This window comes from Chamaea fasciata, unplaced genomic scaffold (genome assembly GCF_029207755.1).
Source record: "Chamaea fasciata isolate MVZ Bird 193981 ecotype frontalis unplaced genomic scaffold, bChaFas1.0.hap1 SCAF_8, whole genome shotgun sequence".
Lineage (NCBI taxonomy): Eukaryota > Metazoa > Chordata > Aves > Passeriformes > Sylviidae > Chamaea > Chamaea fasciata.
This window is the reverse complement of record NW_027094093.1, coordinates 31,209,269-31,230,177: the sequence shown is the minus strand read 5'-3', so window position 1 is coordinate 31,230,177 and position 20,909 is coordinate 31,209,269. Positions and strand designations below refer to the sequence as shown.

General features: G+C 40.3%; 1 protein-coding gene and 1 long non-coding RNA gene across 6 annotated transcripts in view; both read left to right on the top strand.

The window, feature by feature from the left end:
* Positions 1–2,950, top strand: part of DPP10 (dipeptidyl peptidase like 10) — a 434,600-nt gene extending 431,650 nt beyond the window's left edge. For both annotated transcript variants that reach the window (XM_066190335.1, XM_066190334.1), the window contains exon 26: positions 977–2,950. In XM_066190335.1, the coding sequence (XP_066046432.1) occupies positions 977–1,114 (138 nt within the window). In that variant the 3' untranslated portion in view covers positions 1,115–2,950. The remainder of the gene's footprint in view (positions 1–976) is intronic.
* Positions 2,951–4,810: 1,860 nt separating this feature from the next.
* Positions 4,811–19,749, top strand: LOC136293502 (uncharacterized). 4 transcript variants are annotated; one of them, XR_010722160.1, is made up of 5 exons: positions 4,811–5,224; positions 8,313–11,298; positions 13,571–13,690; positions 14,589–14,790; positions 15,622–19,749. It is a non-coding gene; the product is annotated as an uncharacterized lncRNA (long non-coding RNA). The 4 variants fall into 4 exon arrangements; XR_010722159.1 differs by having other exon boundaries at positions 7,917–11,298; XR_010722161.1 differs by lacking the exon at positions 8,313–11,298.
* The last annotated feature ends 1,160 nt before the right edge of the window (positions 19,750–20,909 follow it).

Here is a 20,909-nt window from a genome sequence, read left to right as displayed (position 1 = left end):
GCACAACAGGTCCTCTGTCAAGGACCCGCCCAGAGCACATGGATGCTGCTGGCAGAGAGTTTTGATTGAATCAATATCTCCAAATACTCCTGATGATTGTTGGCCATTGCAAACCTTGGCCTTGCTGGGCTTAGGGTGATCCTGTGGTCTGCACTGAGTGTGAGCTCCTGTCAGGGAGGCGGTGGCAAGAAGGGGGCTGGTGCCACTTGAGGGAGAAAAAAAGATTTTAAATGTAGAACCTGTCCCTGCCGCCCCTGGGGTTGCAGCTGAGGTGATGTGGAGGCCCGTGGAGAGAAGAAGAAACAGGAAGGACAGAGTTCTCCCAGAAGACCCCTGCTGAGCTGTTCTCATACAACCTTGTGATGACCTGGGTTTGAAGAAGCAGCTGAAGTGTTTTGCCTCAGGCCTCCTCAGTTCTCTTGTCTTCTGGTCTGGATTTCTTCATGCAGCCTGCAAACATTTGCTCAGCCTCACTTGGGAGAAAGTCCCAGTGGTATTTATGTTAAGAGATAAAAATGCTCACATTCACCCTAGAAGAGAGAGAAGATGGGCTTTAGACCAGATAGGAAGATAGTTAAGATATGAATAAATAGGGTTTTTGCCAAACACTTAGAAGTTGAAATATTGATAGGTCCCTAAAAGCATGAGGTAATTAATCCTCATGGTTGTTAATGGGATTTGGATGTCTAGGCACTACTGAAAATGCCACTAAAGTAAACTGTTGTAAGCACAATGGCTGAGAATATAAATTTTTTCCCTTCTGCAGATCCCATTGCAGTGGTTGTTTTTTGTAAGTTCAAATTCCAAGAGAATGAGTTTTACTTTGGGTTTTGTTCGCTTTCCTTGATGCCATAAAACTAGTGCTATCATCCTGTTGTCATCTAAAACGTTGAAAATCAGAGAAAGAAAATTAGAGCCCTAAATATTTGAAAAGCCTTTAAAAACTATTTACTTTTATTCCTTTCTCCTCTGCCAGATCTACCCGGATGAAGGTCACAACATTGCTTCCGAGAAAAGCAAATATCACCTTTACAGCACAATCCTTGGGTTTTTTAGTGCTTGTTTAAAGGAGGAGACACCAATTTTACCACAGGAACCTGAAGAGGATGAATAAGGAAGCCTATTTGTGTAGTGCTGAAGGGGACTTACTCTGCGGCTCAATAAAACCTTAAATAAAAGTGACTGTAAGATTGCAGATTCTGCAGAAGCTCAAGGGCAGCTAAAGGATACCACAGTGGAACAGCACATTTACAGACAATGAGCTAATAAACTGGAATTCAACTACAATGTCCAAACATATTACCGAGGGACAAAACCTTTACCTTTGTGGAAGGTCAACAGTTGGTTACAGTTTCCTGGAAGAACTTAGTTTTGCATAAATGTAGGGTTAGTGCATGTTTGTTATGTTAAGCCTCACTGTTGGTTCTGTAAGTGGTTGCTTGTTTTTTTTATTTTCTTTTATTTTTAATTTAAATGCACATCTTTAGTCATCTTTGCATAAGGCACAACCTATCATAAGTATTACGGCCACTAATATTCTAAAAGGTGAACTGCAATCTAACACTGTAATGTTACAATAAGTGCAATTCTTCTGCTGTCTATTACACGTAAGAAACCACTGAGATAATAAAGGGCACGATATTTTCTCTAGTTTCTGCTCAAAGGGGATATTGTCTAGTGCATCATATGACATGGGTATTGAAAATTATTTCCCCCACACAATTTCAGCATTTACAATTATTACTGTACCTACTAGTAACCAATAAGGGATGTTTTGGTGGTGTGCTCTTGGTCTTTATGTGTGTACCCAGGAATCCCTAAGCAGAAAATCTTTCTGAGCTTGAAGAAATTTTTTCAAGATGTAATTGACAGCTGTATTTAAAACAATATCTGCAATTCAAATCATTCCCCAGTCCAAAATGTACCTATTGTTTCTTTAAAATATGTTTGAGTTGTGTTTTGGTATTGTTTATAGTAGTTAATAGTTTGCTGGTTACGCTCTAATTTTAGAATACGCTACTTTGTCACATGTAAATTAGATACATGAATATTAAATTATAGTTTCAGATAAAGAAAGTTTGTTAACAATGTATAATGCCACTGAGTAATACTTTACTCCCCAAATGAAGACTTATTTTGTATAGTGCATCTTCCTTTCCTCCCGTCTGTTCTCAGATGTAATTCTGATGTGCATCAAGGTGGTGACGTAGCTCGAGCACACCGTTAGTTCTTATTCCAAGGCTGCTCATTCAGTCTCTTGCAACAAGATTAAGCTTCAACAGCATCACAGTGGAATGAAATGTTTTTTCATTCGAGGCAAAGGAAGATCTGACAGGTTAGATTTTATTATTTATTCGGTGGGTAAGCCCCTCCTGCATCCGTTTATTTGCCAGGGTGAAGTGCAGCAATAGAAATTGAAACTTTGAAATAAACAAGGCAGCCGGTTTGGGTCTGCAGAATATTAACTCTGATCACGGAGAGCAAGTACAGTGTTGGTTTAATTTGAGATATCTTCCTGAAGGTATGTGAAAACTCCTGACAGATGCTGTGCCACTTAAAGGGGAATAGCTGTAGTTTTTTTATTTCTGGATATATTCCAAATACTTTCCTATCTCATTAAGGTTTAATTTCTTGCAAGACTAAAAAGAAAGTAATTTTTGAAGGTAAATATGCTATTTAAGATGTAAAGTTCTGCATATTTTATGAGAATGGGAATTGTTTTTAATGTAATGAAAAATCACCTGGAGCTTTTTTACTCATCACTTCCTTCTGGGATATTTTCTTTCACTGTTAGGATTTTTTTTATGATGCAAATAATTTGTCTGAAAGGCGTGATTTTATGGCACACTGAAAAGTCTCTTGTCTTTTAATGTTTAGTAATTCTCTTGTTTTGTTAGCAATGTTCAACTATTTTTCAATTAGTTTAATACAATTTTAATGTGCAACGATATCTTGTTTGGGTCCCAGTGTCACCACAAAGTATGGCTTCGCTTTGTGGAATTTATACGACATATGGAGTGCATATGTATAGTGCAGTCAGGGTATGATTTATGGGGGCTGTGATGTGCACTACAATAAGATCACACAGGACAACAACAAAAAAAGTAAGAGCAGAATTCAAAGTTTTGCAAATCCTGTTTTCTATGGAGGAGCGGCGTTTTCAGGTCTTCTGTTGGCTGGGACCGCTGCTTTGTGATTTTATAAATTATACCGTCACTTAAATAAACTCTCACCTGACAACATTGCTGCTTCTCCTAACCAGGCATGCTAAATGAGATCCTAAAATCATCCAGCTGAGTTCAGTGAGGTGGTTTTTCCCAATTTGAGCCAAATGCACATGAAGGAAACACCAACTGTGGGTGCGTGCTGAGCATGGACTCGGTGTGTGGAGGACACAGGAAAAGGCCAATTCCCCCAAAACGTGCTGGTGTTTCTCTGCAAAGCAGCCACTTCATGCTCATATTTGCTGTGTGTCACATTTCCTTGTGTTTAGTTACCTGCAGAAGGAAGCCAGCAAGGCTTGTGTCTCAGCAGGAGCAAGTGCTCAGGAAATGGGTTATCCCAGATCTTTGGATCCCGCATCCAGTTTCCTCCTTTCCCTGTAGCTCTGTTTCAGGCCCCCATTCCCTATTCATTCTACCCCAACATCCCACCTCCAGTTTTCCAGACTTTGAACATGTCCTAGGACATGCCCTTCTGTTGGAGTGCCTTTGGCAAGACTGGTATGTTTAAAAAACGTGTTATCTGAAATCTGGGTGGAAATGTGGTATGCTTTTAATGTTTTCATGATTCTCACACTGTCCTACAAATACAGGTTACTGTGTACACAGGGGTGAGCATCAGACACAAATTAATTGGTTTTACTGATATTTTTATGTAGGAGTTGAATTCAGATATTGCAAAAGTGTTTGCCAGATGCAGGCTCTGCTGGTTAGACTGAAGATGTTGGTGTAGAATGTCCCTTTACTTTTGCTGACCTGTTGAAATAATCCTTCCACTTAACAGCACAACTGAACAGTGTTATCGATCAGATTCTACATCATAACTAATGGCAATCATTAATTACTCCAGGTGGTCTACAGTAGTGAGCAAGAAGAGCACAAGTGTAGACTTTTTGTGGCTTATCTGTTGTTAAGCACCATTATGACATTTTAGGTCTGAAAATTTGCTGTTTGATTCAGCTGTCCTTGAAATATGACACTTACTAGAGTAGACCTATTAATTTATGGAAAGCTGGGGTATCAGCATTACTGCTTGCTAGAGCTTATCTTTTTGATTTCCTCTCTCTTTTTTCTGCTACTATAACTTGCAAAATATATGAAACCTGTTGGTCATACTGAAATTTCAATTATCTTACACAACCAGGCATAACTGCATGTCAATTGGAATACTTTCCCCAGGTTGTTGAGTACAAAGAAAGGCTGATTATTTTTCTAAAATTAATTTATTTAATCTTTTGGTGGCAAGGATGGAATTATTTATGACCTGGTTCTATCAGCGTCTGCTGTGATTTGCTATAACCAGCTGCTCCTTGTTGCTCAGTTTTTGGCATATGTAGATCTCTCTTTGTGGCTGAAAGTGAAGGTGATTATTCTCTCAGCTCTGGCACTTTGAGTATGGAGTCAGGTTCATTTAGTTGAGAAATCACACCTTTTAAGACAGAAGAGCTTTTTTTTTTTTTTTTTTTTTTTTTTTTTTTTTTTGATCTGAAGCCAAAGATTCTCCTTGGAAACTTGGAATACTGAGTGTTGGCTCCTTTAATAAAATGCAGAGGATACAAGGTATGACCTCGTATCCCTCCTCACAGGTTTATTAGATTTACTGAAGAAACAAGCAAGGGGAAGATGAGCCAGAGATCCTGAATGCCATTTTCTTCTGCCCAGTTTAAAAGTACACAGGCAAGGTGCAGTGGTCCTGGTGTTTTGTATTTACTGCAAGTAACTCATCCTGACAAGTCAGTTGCCTCAAGGGAAGGAAGAACCTCACTGGTATTGATTACTGATGCATCTTCTGCACTTCTTCAGAGGCGTTAAGATTCCTTCTCTTTATCCTCTGGATGATTTCAAGAGTGCTACAAGAGAATGGGGAGCTCCTGGGATGTGGCCAAGGAGAGTCACAACTTCCCAGGCGCCTGGAGATTTGAAAAGGAAAGAAAGAATTTACTTAAACTTCTCTCTGTTGAATTTCAGTCATGAAAGTGGAGAAGGAGCCCATCTTCAAGGAGGTAGGTGCATGACAAGTTAGTGATTCTCTCATTGGGAGGGTAAAACTACAGACATCTTACAAATGCCGCACCTAAATGTGCAGTGAAATAACTGAGTAAAACATTGAGTAAAATATTTGTTTTCCAATGTCTGCAGATGACAGTGTTGTTAGATTGTCTATTCGGATAGAATTAAGGAAATTAAACCACCTGAGTGTATGCAGTCCAAAGTTTCCATTAAACTCAGGACTAGACCTCTTTCCTGTATAATTAGTTTAGAAATCAAATATTCTGTTTTACCTAAGTGGAACTTAACAACAACAAAATTGATTTAATAATGTCTGAAATCCATGAGGACACAGATTATATATGTGTATATATATATATACACTATTCTTTTAAATTAAATATCTCATACAGTGGTAACAGCCCTTATTTAGATTTCATGACCAAAGGGGGGCGGAGGGAAGGAAAAAAGCTTTTGATTGCTAAAACCATCACAGAGAATATTATTTCCCTGAGGAAATTGTCTTCTGCTGTAATGTATTTTGTGTCCTGAGTGAGCTGAGAGTGCAGCTCTCAGGGGTGCTTCGGTGGGAATTTAGATGTTGGTGTCCCAAGGCTCGTGTGGGGAGCAGGTACTTTCTCGGGCAGGTGTCCCATCCCCCAGGCAGTGCAGAACCTTCACAACTCTCTGTGGAGGGGGGTCATAATCCAAGAGTTTAGTCCATCAAAGAGCACAACTGGGAGGAAAAGGGGTGAAACTGTTGCCTTGGGAACAAGAAGAATATTGTTAAAAAGTGACGGAGCAATATGAGCATCTTGCTGTTGTGCAGTTTGTCTGAGGTGAGGGTGGGACCTTGGCCAGGGCATTTGGTGACCAGCTCCACACACCCAGTTGACAGAGCAGCTGGCAGCAATTACAGCTCCAGCAGGCTCTGTCAATGCTCCAGCTTCGCTGTGGGGGGAAAAAAAAAAAAAGGAAAGGGCATATAACACGTGGACAGAATATCCTGTGTCTGATAATGCTGCAGAAGAGCTCTTCTAATAAAATGATGTCTCCAAAATCCTAATGGAGAGCAGTACGTGCCTGAGGAGGTGCTCTGCTTTGTTCCACCCCTCAGCTTCTTCCTGGCACATACATTTGACAGATAAAAGAGTGTGTAGAGTCCAGCCTTAAGTAGGTTTTCAGCACCATTAGGAGAGGGTTAAGAAAGAAAAGTGTTCTGGGAAGACAAGCACAGGGACACTTCACTGCAATATGTTGCTCTGTACAGAGATGTCTCTCCAGAATAAAGTGGTGCAGTGATAACCTTAGAGACTAAGTGTAGCCAGTGCTCGATTCAATTAGCTTTCAACTAAGGCAGGAAAGCCAGATCGTTCTGTTATTTCCACAAAAGAATGATGAATTACCTGGTTTCTTATGGATTTTCAGTCCTGTGTTTAATTTATATCCTACTTTTCAGATAGTCATTATAAGGTAAGAATTATGTTGAATAGAATTCCACATTTGAAATAAGCAGTTACAGTAAAATATTTCATTTTTCAAGAGTCCAAATTTTTACATATAAAGGGATTTACATTGCCAGGTTAACTGTTCTTCCTTTTGGGCTGTAGTAGGAACTAAATTTATTGGGCACACAGGATTTTTAATTACAGTGGAAATTGCACTGAGCTTGGACAGGGGAGCTTATCTTTTTTGTAGGAATTGCTTATGGAAATACCACTGTATAATCTGAATACCACTGAAATATTTGAAGGAGGGCTTGTAGAACAGCATATGAAAAATATACAACATAATACAAAAAGTGTGTGTATCTGGGAAGGTGAGGAACATGAAGGAACAAGTGTAGTAATTTGCCAGTACAATCAGAATTAAGCAAGACAAAAGAAAAGGCAGCATGGAAAACTGATTCAGGCAGAACTTTTAGGCTTAAAAGGGAGCACTGCAAGTGAGCATATCAAATTTTGGAGCTTTGTTTTATCCTAAATTTTGTTTGTTCAAGAACTTCTTTCTGAGATGAGGCTGGAAGCAAAGTTGTGGGCAGATTTTTCCAACAGGGGCCTGCATCTCTATCAGTCATTTTTTTAATTTAAAAAAACCCCAAAAACCTAGAAATCAAAGCCCAGAGTGTAAACTAGGAGCTCAGTAATGAAAAATTGAAAGAGCAGGGGTTCAGCTGACTTCGAGGAGCACAGTGCTTCAAGAAGAGGTCTCGGCACAGTGGGAAAATAGAGCAAGGTGCTGTTTATACCCAGTGAACTTGAAATGTGATTCATAAACTGCATTAGGACGAGACTCTTTCTTGTTTTACTATGATTTGATGAGAAGGTCCAGTTTCTTTGGTGTGTTAATGAGTATTCATTCATTATAGCAGAGACCAAACCTGAGAGGCCGAGTGCCAGACTCATCTGGTGCTGTGTGGTTCACTGACAAGAAGAATATGTCAGTGCTCTCCTAATGTTTGCCTTGCTTTCCCATGGCGCCAGGGAAGAGTTTAAAAGCAGCCATGGTGGGGGGAGTGTTGGCAGCAGCAGCCCAAAAGCCTCCTCGGGATGGGGGAGAGGGAAAGGGGACTGTGTAGTAAAAAAGAGAAACTTCTCCTCTGCTTCCCCTTCTTGGGGAACAGGGTATCTGTCCGGGTGAGGGTTTGGGGTGATATTTGAGGCTGGAAGAAGCTGGTTCTCACATCTCCTCTCGTTGCCTCTGCAGAGTTGTTCTGGAAAAAGTTGGTGGTAAAATCCTGCTCTTCCAAGGCAGAAAGTTTCCCAGAGGGGCCCTTTGAAATGTGTTCATGACCCTGAAGGGTTTGGGAAGTGTGTGGTGGTGCTTGGCTGTGGGAGAAGGCAACTCCTCCAGTCCTTCATGTACTTTGTGTTCAGCAAGGAAAGAAACTTCAGTGAAAACTACACAGGACCAGCATTGTAAACAGCTGCAGGCAGAGCTACAGCTTATCTAAGCATGGATTAATTAGGGTTTTTTCCTCACCCTTAATACTATTTTATTATCAATAATTATGTTCTTTCTCTGAGTCTTAAGGCTTACCACAGATTTAAACATCAAACTGGTTGTACATTTTAACTTAGGGATTGTTTTCATATCACACAGTCTGTGTGCACAGTTACAACGGGGCTCTCCATCTTCCCAAAGAAATACTTCCGGCTGCTCTGCCCAGAATCTTGTTCATGTACGAGGAGGAATTGCCTCACGTGCAAAGAATAAGTTACTGTACAGCAGTGATACCTGCTCCCTCCTGATGACAACACTTACTAAGCGTTTGGGACTATGGCATCATCATCTGGGTACAACCAGAGCTGGAGCAAATCTTGTATGCAGGGACAATGTCCAGAGGGAAGAGGGGAGAACTCTGGTGTTCAAAATTCCCCATGAGCTGTTTACCTGCAGGCAGAGTTGTTGCCTATGCCCTGCATGAGGTCTTTCCAGCGGAAGTGGTACAAAGAGTCCTCGGGTCCTGCAGGGAAGGACCTGTCTGTATCAGCTGCTTGGTCCTGGAGAGGGTGAGCCACTCCTCACCTCTGCTGAGGTGATGGATGAAGGGTATCTGCCATATCTTGCCCCTTATTTTCCCTCTTCCTTCTAGAGAGAAAATAAAAAGCAAACCATGCCTCTTCTGGTAGTTCAGTTTACGATTATAGTTTTGATGAAAAAAAAAATGCAACCTGAGCCTGTTAAAAATTGATTCCATGATAAGCACCCACTTTTTTTCAAAGCAGTCTCTTTTACAGTTTAATCCATCTCCAGAGCAAACTTTGGCTGTCAATTACTGTTTCTCAGCAAATCAGCCTTGGTTCCTCTGTAACTGTCCTGGTGTGGCACCCTGGGAAGGGAAGAGGGCACATCTCAGAAATACTGATGGCACAAATTGCAGCATAAAATATGGCTGTTGATCAATCTGAATGATTTAAGAGCCCTTTTCTAACATCCTAGCTGAAGCTTCTAATTTGTACAGGTAAATATTGATGTTGTTGCCATAGAAGCCTTCAGTTCTTCATCAAATCATGATTTGGGTTTTGTTCAGTGACAGGTTTGGGGTGAGGGGAAATATGTGAGGATGTGTAAACCAAGGAACACTGTGTTACACGCACTTCGTTAGTGTTGTCCCTCCAATACTGGTTCTGGTTTCCATCAGTTTCTGGAAGCAAGTATTGAATACAAGGAAGCCATATCTGCACTTCATCCAGCAACTGCAATGGGACTCTGGAGCTACAAACATTATTTTTGTTTTGTAGATGAAGAAAAACAGTTTGATGCCTGCAGAGATCTTTGTGTGTTTTATGATAAATGGATAAAAATATACTGCTGCTAATTCAAGATACCTGTACATTCTGAATGTTACTTTGAGAGGGTGTGTCTGGAAGGAGTAGAAGCACTTTTCTTGTTCTTTTTCCCTTTTTATATCACTGGCACTGGCTGCTTATTATGGATGCTGTACTGCATTTGTGTTCTGTCCCAATTAACCTGCCACCTTCTCTAAATGAAGCTTGTACAAACGTTGCCATGCATGACCACCAAATGTCACTGCACCTCAGCACACTCAACAGAGAGCTGGCTGCTTTATGTGTCCTTTATTACAGCATTAAATTGATTATTTATACATTGATTATTAGAGAAAGTTCATCAGTTTAATGCTGTAATAAACCTGGCATTGAGCAAAGTTTAAAACCTGTCAAAGTATAAAAATATGCATATGGCTGGACCTTTCTAAATTGCAGGATTGTGAACCAGACAGAGAGAAAAAAACCTGAAAGCTATATGTGACATTTAATGGCCATATTAAAATTCCTAATAATAAATGACAAGGTAATTAAGGTTGGAAAAAATACCCCAACAAAAGTGGTTCAAGCAATTACAATAATGTCATGGAAGTGAAAGAACACATCCAGCTTTCGGAGGGGGGATATGAGTTTGTCCAAGTAAATTGATTATTCAGATTGTCAATGTCTCATTTAAGTGTCTCCAGCTGTAGAATGTAATGCATGAACTGGCACGTCTGACCATTTTAAGAGCTGCAGAGAATTATAAACTCCACTGGGTGATGCAGAAATGTATCTACAGGTGATGCAGGGACCACCGATACAGAATAGATTAACAGGGATGAGGAAAAAAGGGAAGGAGGTTTTATACAGTTGCTGCTTTGTGGAAAATCTGTGCAAGTCCCAGACTACTGGAGAATCTAAACCCAGACCTAAGGGTTTATGTAGAGATAGGAAGGTTCTATTAGATGTAATTGTATAAGATAAAACAAAATTAGGAGTTGTTTATCCCACTCACCTCCTGTGTTTCCTCTGTATTTTAATTATTCTGTTACTTGACGTTCATGTTGTTCCTTAGCATGCATCACACACCTTTTCAGACACAGCAGCAGGACTATCCATCTTTATGAGTGAAAGCATTTGCACGAAGTTTTTCAGAAGAACACTGCTAAACCAAACTTCTAACTCTCTCCAGGTGAATGCAGTAACACTTTATTGCACATCTCAAAATGCCTACAATGGGAAACTAAAATTCTGCTGGAGATCATAAATGTTAAAACCCCTACTTTTATGATGAACTACGGTGCCCAAAGGAAAATACCCAGAGAATTTACCTGTTCTCTTCCTCCTCCCTCCCTGTACACACAACCTGTTTGTCCTTCAGAAGCAGAGAGGGCTCAGCCATGAGCTCCTTAGCCTGTTAAAATGCAAGAAGTACACACCACAAAGGCTTTTGATGGATAGCTCAGGAAAGAGATAATTTGGGTACTTAATTTGTTTCTACAGCAATTAGTTTTAAAAAAATGCATAAACCATTAAGGCTAATTTTTTCTCAGTGTAATTGCTCTTAAAACAAGCAAAGCATTATCCTGCCTAGTTGATTGTCTTGACATCTTTGCAGGTGGATTCCTCTATGTTCTACATGTAGGTTTCCTCTCCAAGTCTCTCACTCAGCATTTAGGGTTCAATTTGGAGCAGCTGATGGTGGGAGTGTGGGAATTGTCCTCTGACTCCCTCCCCATCCTCCCTCCTCAGCCTTCCTGGCCCCACCACCAGCTCTGCAGTGGATTTCAGCAAGCGTGAATGCTGCTATGTTTGAGGTATGTGGCCTTCTAAGGGCTCTTGCAGCAGTGTGAGTGATGCTCCAAGGGTTGCTGTCAAAGCCCATGAAGTCAGCAGATACCTTTGCAGTTGCCTTCAGTGGGTTTGGATCAGACTTTCCTGCTCTCTTGTCCTAACATCCCAGCCCTGGTCTGGTGCAAATTCTACAGTGACCACACCGAAGGAACTGCGTTGGTCTGGTTACAAAATACTGGGAAAATGCTACTAAAGAGTTCTTTAATTTCCTTTGAGAGGAGCAAATTGCCTATTGCCTATGCTGATTTGCTAATTCTAAAAAAGTTCTGTTCTCATCACCTGAATGGCCTCAAGAGGTTTCTGGGTTTGTGATCTGTGCACGAGTGAAGCCGATGCCAACCCTGACAGAGATTTTGGGCAGTGATAGACACAGGGTTGTTCTCTACTGCAGGTACCTTACGTGAGGCAGTAGCTTCCAACGTGGCTTATTCCCTCCTGTAAGAAGGAGGTCTGTTGCTGTGTGCATGCTTCTCCTGCCAGAATAAAAGTATTAAATGTGGGACTCCAAGTCTTGCTCATCCATTTGTAAACAACCCCTAAGGAGGAGTGATAAGGATTACTAATGTTTCAGCCAATTTAGCCTGACTTGTTCACAGTCTCCCTAATCCATTCCTAACCGTAGTGAAGCACAGCTCTTCCAACCTGAAAGACCAAGCACTGTGTCCAGTGAAATTGCAAAGATAACTATTCCCCCGAGGTAAGTTTACATCATAAATTTCAAAATGTATCACACATTTACTTTTCATCTTTTACGTCATGGCATAATAAGAACACAGCCTAACTGCTGGGGCTTCTGGTTCCCCATGTGTGAGGCAGAGGAACAGGCACACAGTGATATGAAAATGCACAGAAGAGGAGTGATGTGTTTACCTTAAACCCTTCAATGTATTGGCATATTGCCTGTTTTTGCTGTGAGGGTGAGGGCAAAGGGAGCAAGCAAAATAAACCACCCACATGATACATATGTTTCAGTAATTATTTGTATTGATTCTCAGAGCATTTATATTAGCAGAAGTGGAGTATACAACCATTGTGGATTGCATTCTATTTTTATCAGAAGGTGGGAATAAAAGGCAGGAGGAACATTCCTACTCCCAGCTGAGCATCTCCTGGGTACCTGGTGAGACTGGAGTGTGTGAGGGAAGTTGAACACACTGACATGGGCTTCTCCTGCTCAAGGATGATTTCATCCTCACTAAAGGCAAGGTTGGGTGCTGTGTGGAACAGTAAATGTTTAACAGGAGAGAAGAAGGAATAAACAATTATCACGGCAATTAAGTGGCCCAGAAAAAAAACTTGCTGCACCTTACTCCATGTTTTTCTTTCAGTGGCTGCCTTGTCTCATCCCATGTGTGTTTTGGTTGTTGCAGTTCCATTCCTCTTAGTTTTAAAATGGTTTTGAAATTTTACAATAGACTCAATGAAAAACAAAAGAGAGCTGTGTCACTTCCCTCCCTCCTACTGTTGCCCACACTTCCCTCCTCCTGGACTATTGAGGAGTCAGGTCCTTTGCCACCCTGATGGAAAAGCTTCTGTGTGACTGCTTTGATTTTCCATCTCCATCCTCCCTGGTACCTTTGGGGTTTTTTGAGAGACTGTATTTGTCAGTTCCCACAAATGGGAGGTTACCAGAAACAATAATCAGGGGTGAAAATGTCTATTCTGGGGGAAAACCTGCTCCTGCACTCATTACCCATGGATAGAAGTGACTTCTCTTTGGTATCTGCAATGGTAAAACTCGTGGGCTGTTTAAATCAATCCATTTGGCAGCCTGTGTGTGTGTGAGGGCATTTCTTCAGAATGAGTAAGAAATGGTTTTCTGGATTTGCTGGGTGAATGAATCCACCAGTGTTTCACCTCCAAATGCAAACAAACCCCTTTTCCTGGTGTTTATAAAGACACTTCTGCCGGTATAAGAGATTGAAATGCTGCCTCTCCAAGAGACTGAAGGTCTCTGACAGCTGCAATCAGTGGTATAAAAAATGAAGGATGGTTTTCAAGACTCATCCATCCCTAAACTTCTCTCAGTGACATCCCTAGGAAGCATCTCTTGATGAACACGTATTTTTTTCCTGCTGTTGACAGCTCTGTTTTCTGCCAAATCTTTACTTTCAGGAAACTTACTTGAATATTATTTTGAGCTCTTAATCCTGATGAAAACCAATGAGAAAAACTGATGCTCCCTTATTTGATGGGCATTCAAAATGTGCATCCTCCTGCTTTATTCATGTCTAGTCCTTCCAGGAGCTGATGCCATGAGCCAAGTTCCCTGGGAATTATGGCCACCTTGTCCCAAATTCTGCTCCGCTTCAGAGGATGGGCTGCACTGATTTCCTGGACCCACAGGGACTTGGGGTAAGATCTTCTCATGACACTGGCCAGTTCAGAAAAGCAAAGTATAATAATAATAATAATAATAATAATAATAATAATAATAATAATAATAATAATAAAGTATAATAATCTGCCAGATTATCAGTGGGATGACAGCAATTTTCAGCCATGCTGGGAATCTGCAGAGGATTTTGTGTCCTGCTGACTAGGAGAGCAGTCCGCAGAGAAGTGGTGGAGGGAGGGCAGTAACAGGATTTGTCCTGTCTGTAACAGGAAAGTTTTGAGAGGAGATCCTTGAAGGCACCCTAGTTTGCATGTCAGTCTATGTCAGCCTATAACTTTAATGGCTGAGGTTTGTATTGAGAGGTGTTTACAGGGATCTGAGGTCGTATGTACAACAGGGATGTGTAAATACAGATTGGTAACGTGCAGTAAAATCCAGTATTTATTTTAAAAAGGAAAATTATGGAGAAAATTGGGGCAAATTTCCTCCACTCTCATTTGAGTGATCTTTGTATCAGCTTTTGGCATCCCTGAGGTTTTGCTTTGCTGAGTAAGTCTTTGAGAGCACTGACACCTCAGGAAGCAATTTGGATTGTCAAGGTTTGATGTAGGAGGAGCCATTATTCTGTCCTTCTCCTTGTGCCCCTTAGTTATCCTACTCTCATTTACCAAGTAAGTAGACTTGAATTCAAATAACTTGGAGTTATTTAGAAAATAAGATTAGAATCTAGAGATGCCTAGAGAATATGCTCCTGAGGGCAGAAGATACTTTCTGTTCCTATACCATGGAGAACTTGGTGGAGGGGTAACATATTTAGAGATGCTAATAATTCTTTCTCAGAAGCTGGAGCAGGAAAATCAGGTGGTGGTTTAGTTGTGAGTAGTTTTTTGACCCTGGCATATGATTTATCTGCAGAAGACCCCATCTGTATCAGTGAACACACAACATTTATATGCAACTTCCTCAAGGTGGAAGAGACACACCAAATAATATGGCATTAAACTGAAAAAAACTGTTCAAGGAGCAGCTTACAGGCAATAAAGCTTGTTTAAAATGTTCTAATAGAGGCCTGGAATAAACACCTTGTTAAAAGGAAAAAAAACCTCTAGCCATCCAGGTAAAATAGCATTGTAAAAGATGTGATTAGGAGTAATAAAGATGTACTTAAAGTGTGAATGATATGTAAGAACGGGAGAAAAAAAAAATATATGGTAGCTGAAATGTAAAGCACAGCAGATGGGTTGGAAGAAGTTTCAGGACATGGGTTCCTGAAGGCCTAAAAGCTGATGATGGAAATCTTCCCAAATCCTGGTGAGGCAGAGAGCCTGCAGGATGCCCGAGGGGCTGGGGTGGGAGTGGAGGAAGGGGTGTAAGGGAGCATCATAGACAGGTGCAATGAATCTCTGCACAAGAGTTCAAGGCAGAGATGGGACCAAGCTGAGGCCTCAGCAGAAATGTTTTTAAAGCAAATCAATAAAATTTACAGTTACAAATTGCCGGGCTCAGATGCTTGTGCCCTAAAGCTCTCAGAGGATCTGAAGTGTAAAGCTGATGAACTATTTCTGGCAGTATGGAGTGTTTAAATACATCTTAGTAGCAGAGAGTAGAGAGGCAAATGATGTCAATCTTTAAAAGCCCCTAAGGAGGGGGGGTGGAAGCCTGAAATCTGCATCCAGCATGGAAACAGGAAAGAAAGGGGGGGAAAGACTCAATTTTGGGATGATACTGTGGGAAAAAGGTGCCAAGAATTTTGCAGAAACCCCCTCTGCCCTAAGAGCCAAGGCATGTGCACAGGACTGTTCTGCCATACATCGGTTGTGGATTTTCTAGCAAGGTCCTTTACCAAATTCTCTTATTGACTTGAACTTTTATGTCACAGAAGAGTTAATAATAAAACCACGTAAAGGATGGGAAACAAAGGTGGGAACTAATAATTTCATTGTTCCAGGAAAAACAGTGTTGGAATGTGTTTGAGATGTTCAGAAACAAAGGGAAAAGACAAGAAAATGAAGCCAAGAAAACAACTCTGCTGATGATACCAAGTTGCTTTGTTCTGACAAGCCCAGAGCTGACTGCCAGCACTTACAGAGGGATCCTGCAGTCCTGGATGGCTGGGCAATAAAACTGCAACGAAATTCAGCAGCAATAATGCAAATTAATTCTTGGAGGGGAGAAATTGTTCTATTTTTGTGCATGGTAGGCTCTAACTGCACTATCACTATGCAAGGGAGAGATCATGGAATTATTCTGGATTGTTCTCTGGGTACTGTATGATGTTCAACAGCAAGAAGGCCAAGTAAAGCATTAGGGATTATAGGGGACACAGAAAGAAAAAAAAGAGAAAGCATTATTATACAGTTGTAGAAGACAGATTTTAGAAAGCCATCCAAAAATCTTGAATACCTTGTGTATTGCTATGCTCCCTCAAAAAAAGGTGAGACAGAACTAGAAACACTGTAGTAGTAGAATTTGTGAATATTTACTCTAGTCGTCAGAAATTGTGAATATTTACTTTATAAATATGATGCATAATGCAAGTAAATCTCTCTCTTCTCAACATCCAAATCTTGAAGCCGGGGGTCACTAAAGATTTGCTTGAGATATTTCCAAGAGAATATATTCATCAGAATTGGCCTACACCATCAGTAAAAATACTCAGTTGTTGTAACTGTTATTAAATGAAGTGAAAATTCAGGGAAAGTTGGTCTAAGAGTATTGAATATTTTCCCAGGGAGGAATCATGCAATTTTAGCCAAAACACATTGTTGGGTTCATGCATTTTTTACCGCAGGCATGAAGGCTCTGCTGTGTGAGGTGATACGTGGTGGGTAAGTGAGGAGAACTGTCACAGCTGGCACTGCACCAAGATCTTTGTTAAAGATGAAAGAAAGGACTTGGTTTGAGACATGCTGCAACCTACCGGTTGTGGCATTTTCCCATCACTCTGATGGTCCAGCACCACTTTCCTTGCTGCTTTTTTCCCCCAAACACTGTCTTTCAGCTCCTGCTAAGTCAGGCACATGCCAAGTGACACAGTGGTGCTGCTCCCTGGGGTGTCACTGTCAGAGGGTCCAATCCCTTGTGTAACATCACAGTAAATGTCAAACCACTCCACTGACATCCAAGGATGTTCCCAGTGTGATTTCCACACCTTTCAACGCTCTGCTGTGCATTCTTTCATGTCAAAATAAAACAGGAATATAAAAGCAGCAGAGCAGTCATTGCTCTATACAATGGCAGATAAGCCAATTGAAGTTAATTAAACCTAGCTTTAATTAAGGTTTATAGAAGCCAATAAAAATCTACGTTACGAAGCATTGTCTAATACTAGGATTTTTTTAAAATTTTATTTTGTTGATTTGCATGGTATGACTTAGAAGGAATCCTCAGTCCTGGCATGCAATTTTATGATAAACTAGACATAGATGAGGCAAATTAGAAATTAATACAGCATTAAATTATTTAAAATGTTTTCCATTCCATAAAAATAGAACCGAAAACTACTAAAGCATGCTTTAAACTGCTTTTTCATCATGCTGTTAATATATTATTAAAGTGGTAATTTTTCAAGTACTTTACAGAATAGCACCTATCATTATGGAGCTATAAATGAATTGAGGAAAACAAGATATAGAACCAAAGACTTTTCAAATGAACAATAAAAGGTCGGTCCATAATGCAAGTAAAAGGAAAATACACATGGTCTGTGACATTCGAAGAAAATATAGACACCTAGAAATGTGAAGTGCCATTGATTTGCCAGGACTGTGGAACTGAAGCCCTGCTGAAACAGAAGTGAGAAAGAATTGCTATTCAACATCATCCAGGGGAGGCCAGGGTGCCTAAAACCCCGATAAGAGATGTCTCAGACCAGGTTGAGAAACAGCTTGAGAATAGCTTGAGAATCCAACCTCATCAAGTCCTCCTCACAAAGTGAGTGGTTCTGTTCCTCACTTTAGGATCTGGGTATCTTAAATGTATTTAAGTGCTTATTTACCTCTCAAAGTAACGAGGAACCTGCTGTTTTCTAGACAAAGCAGGTATTTCCATCATACAAGTTCATTCCTGCTTTTCCAGTGAGTAGGAATTTGTTTTTAATAGTGGTGGACTTGCAGAGTTATAGTCAGATGGGTTTGACTTGGAAGTGCAACATGGGTGGGAATTCAGCTTCTCAATTAAGAAAACAGTTGTGTGACTGGGCATTTCTCTCCAGCTGAAACTGTATTTAATTTTAAAACACTTGAGGTAAAAATCACTGTATGACATAGTTTATTTCTTACTGCTGGGAAAATGAGGGGCAGGTGCCCAGTTTACATGAATCCTAAGAATGAAAATTGAAAAATTACTGAAGATGAAGGACAAAAAGAAGAGTGAAGAGTTTTATTTTTACACGTTTTGAAAAAGATATCTGATTTTAGGAGCAAAAAAGTTTTTTGCCCTTAAAAACAGATATCTTTTATTTCGTGCCCCTTTTTGCTGGGAGCTCCCCCATGGTTGCTTAATTAAAGAAAATGACAAGTGAAGCCTGGGAGGAAATGCACCTTGGGATGCAGGCAAGAGCAAATCTGAAATTGCCTAACAAACTAGAAAGTGGGAGCATGAGAGGGAACTGAACCTCAAAAAGACCAGTGGATTCAATGGATTGTTCAAACCCCTGATTTTCTGTATAGAACCATTCTCAGAAATGTCTATCAACCTGAGTCTAACATAAGTAACAAAACCCAATAATTAAATTACATCTTTTAAAGGTTTTGTATACCCTTAGAACTCTTTTTAGAATAAGAGTATGTGTGTGGAAACCTAAATTCAGTCCCCAGCAATAGGTTCCCTACTGCATCCAGTTCATGCTCATTTCTTTCACATACAACCTTAGGGAGATTTCTAGTGCAGAAACTGCAAACTCTTGTGAATTACAAATCTTTTCTTTATTCTCCTGCTCATTTAAAATACTCTCTCAAGCAGTTCATAATGTTTATTTGGTTTTGTTTTGATTATTAAAGTTTCTAACATTTCAATACATTAGAGAATGGTAAAGCTGTTTTCTCAGTGCAGTGAGACAGCATAAATTAAATGAGATGTGGAAAGTTTATCTTTTGCTTTGTGAATCTGTTCATTTGCAATGGCTGAATTAGTTCATTTTGCATGTTGATAGAATGTCTTGTTCAATCTTGGAAACCACACACAGTATCTTTTTTTTTTTTTTTTTCATTTATAGAAGGTGGCTTGTGCTGTGCACACCATTAGTCTGAGGGGAAGATGGTATTGTCACAGGGAAAGGGACAGATTCTGATTTGGCTTCACTTTGGGTTGTACATTTGTATTCACCTGCCTGAGGAATTGCTCTGGATTTTTACTGTAATTCATAAAGACCGCAGTGAATCTATTTGCTGATTTCATAACATTCTCTGAATACTTTCCCTCTCTGAATGACTCTTACATATTTTAGTACTGCAAGTCCCTCACTGACTCTCCTTGACTGGCTCTTCTACTTTTATTTTGCATCAGACTTAACTCTTGTTTCCACATCTCTACCCAGGATCCTCCAGAAATACACCTCTTCACATTTCCCCTAACTTTAAGTCAGTCATTACCAAAAGAGACAATATTTCTAGTGGATGTTTGGAGGGTTTCTGAGAACTGTGATGATCAAAACATAGGCAGAAAGAGAAAAAACCAGAATTACTTATTTAATTAAGTTTGACCTAGTTGGGTTATTATTCTTTTTGTTTAATATCTCTATACATCTCCTTCTGTTCACTTGTATACATCCCCCCCATATAAATATATTCTGTCTATCTGTCTATCTCTTGTTTATTTGATCAAGCCAGCATTGTTATCTGTATCAAATGTAGACAGTTGTATTTGCTGTTGCAAAGAAAGTGTTTTACACTTTTCCTGATGTCCTTTGCCTTTGTTTTTGCTTCATAAGCCCTTTGAAGCTGAGAACTGCATCATCCTCTCTGACCTGCTGCCACAAAATTTATTGACAGCCTAGCTAAAGGAAAGGCTGATGGATAACAAGAGCAGGAGGAGGTGTAAGTTTGATGGATGACTTGGGTCTCAAAATCTGTGATCAGTCCAGCAATTGCCTTTGTCCATTTGAGTTATTGAGGGACCATGTTAGTCCTTTCCTTTCCTCAAAACTAATAAATCTGTAATAATAAATCCAGTAAGTTTGTATTGTGACAAATGTGCCTCCAGGCAGGGTGCTGGAAGGTGGGACTGGGCCGGGGCTGGGTCACAGGAAGGGAAAGGTGACCTCTGCAGCTTTTGACCTCCAGTCTCATGCTCCCCCTTTTGTGCTTTTGTAGTTGTCACAGGTGTTTCACACAGGCATTGAAGACAAATAACATTTCCCACAACTCTTTCTAGAAGACAGTTCTGATGGGACTTTTGCTAGTCTTAACAGGAATAGTCATGGATTTTTTTTTTTTTTTTCAACAGAATTTAATTGCAATTTACCAGCTTAAATATATAAAACAATCACTCAACAATTTACAGAATGCAGCATGAGGGACCAAACCCTCTGCTTTCTGTGTTTCTGAGGGATCTCTCCTCACCAGGATGTCTGAACTCTTGCTCCTCATTCACATTTCTTTCCCACTGACTCTCGATTTTTTAATTTTTTTTATTTTTTTATATTTTTTTTAATTTTTTAATTTTTTTTTTGTTGTTATTTTAAGTTCATGGGAACACCTGGAATTTGTTCATGCAGCTGCCAATTGGGCATACAGGGCACTGGGAGCGGGCCAGGGAGTGCAGAGGAGCATCTCAGGCTGCCTGAGGAACTTCTGCAAGGGCTCAGGTGGTGAGAGTGGGGTGTGGGATACAGATTCCCATATGGGAATGTGTATTAAATATTTATTACATACAGGTGTTTATATGTGTGGGATACAGCTCCTTGTGGACCCACACGTGAAAACACTCTGGGGAGTTACAGTGCACATCGTGGCTTCTGCTGTTCTCAAGGCTGATTAGTTGGGGGTTGATAAGCGCTGAGAGGAACTGCAGGTGTGGTGTAAATATTGAAATCTGTGAGATGGCATAACTTAGCCTTCTGAAAAGCCCACGATCTGAAAGCTTGTGCATGCAGATCTCGTTTACTGCACACAGTGACTGATAAGAGTCACCTTTCTTGCTCAGTTCTCTGTCAAAAATTTCCTGTGGGATAAATGGTTGGGATACTGCAAGGAGGGGTTCAGGGAGCTCTGACACATCCTGGGAGGGGTTGTTGTG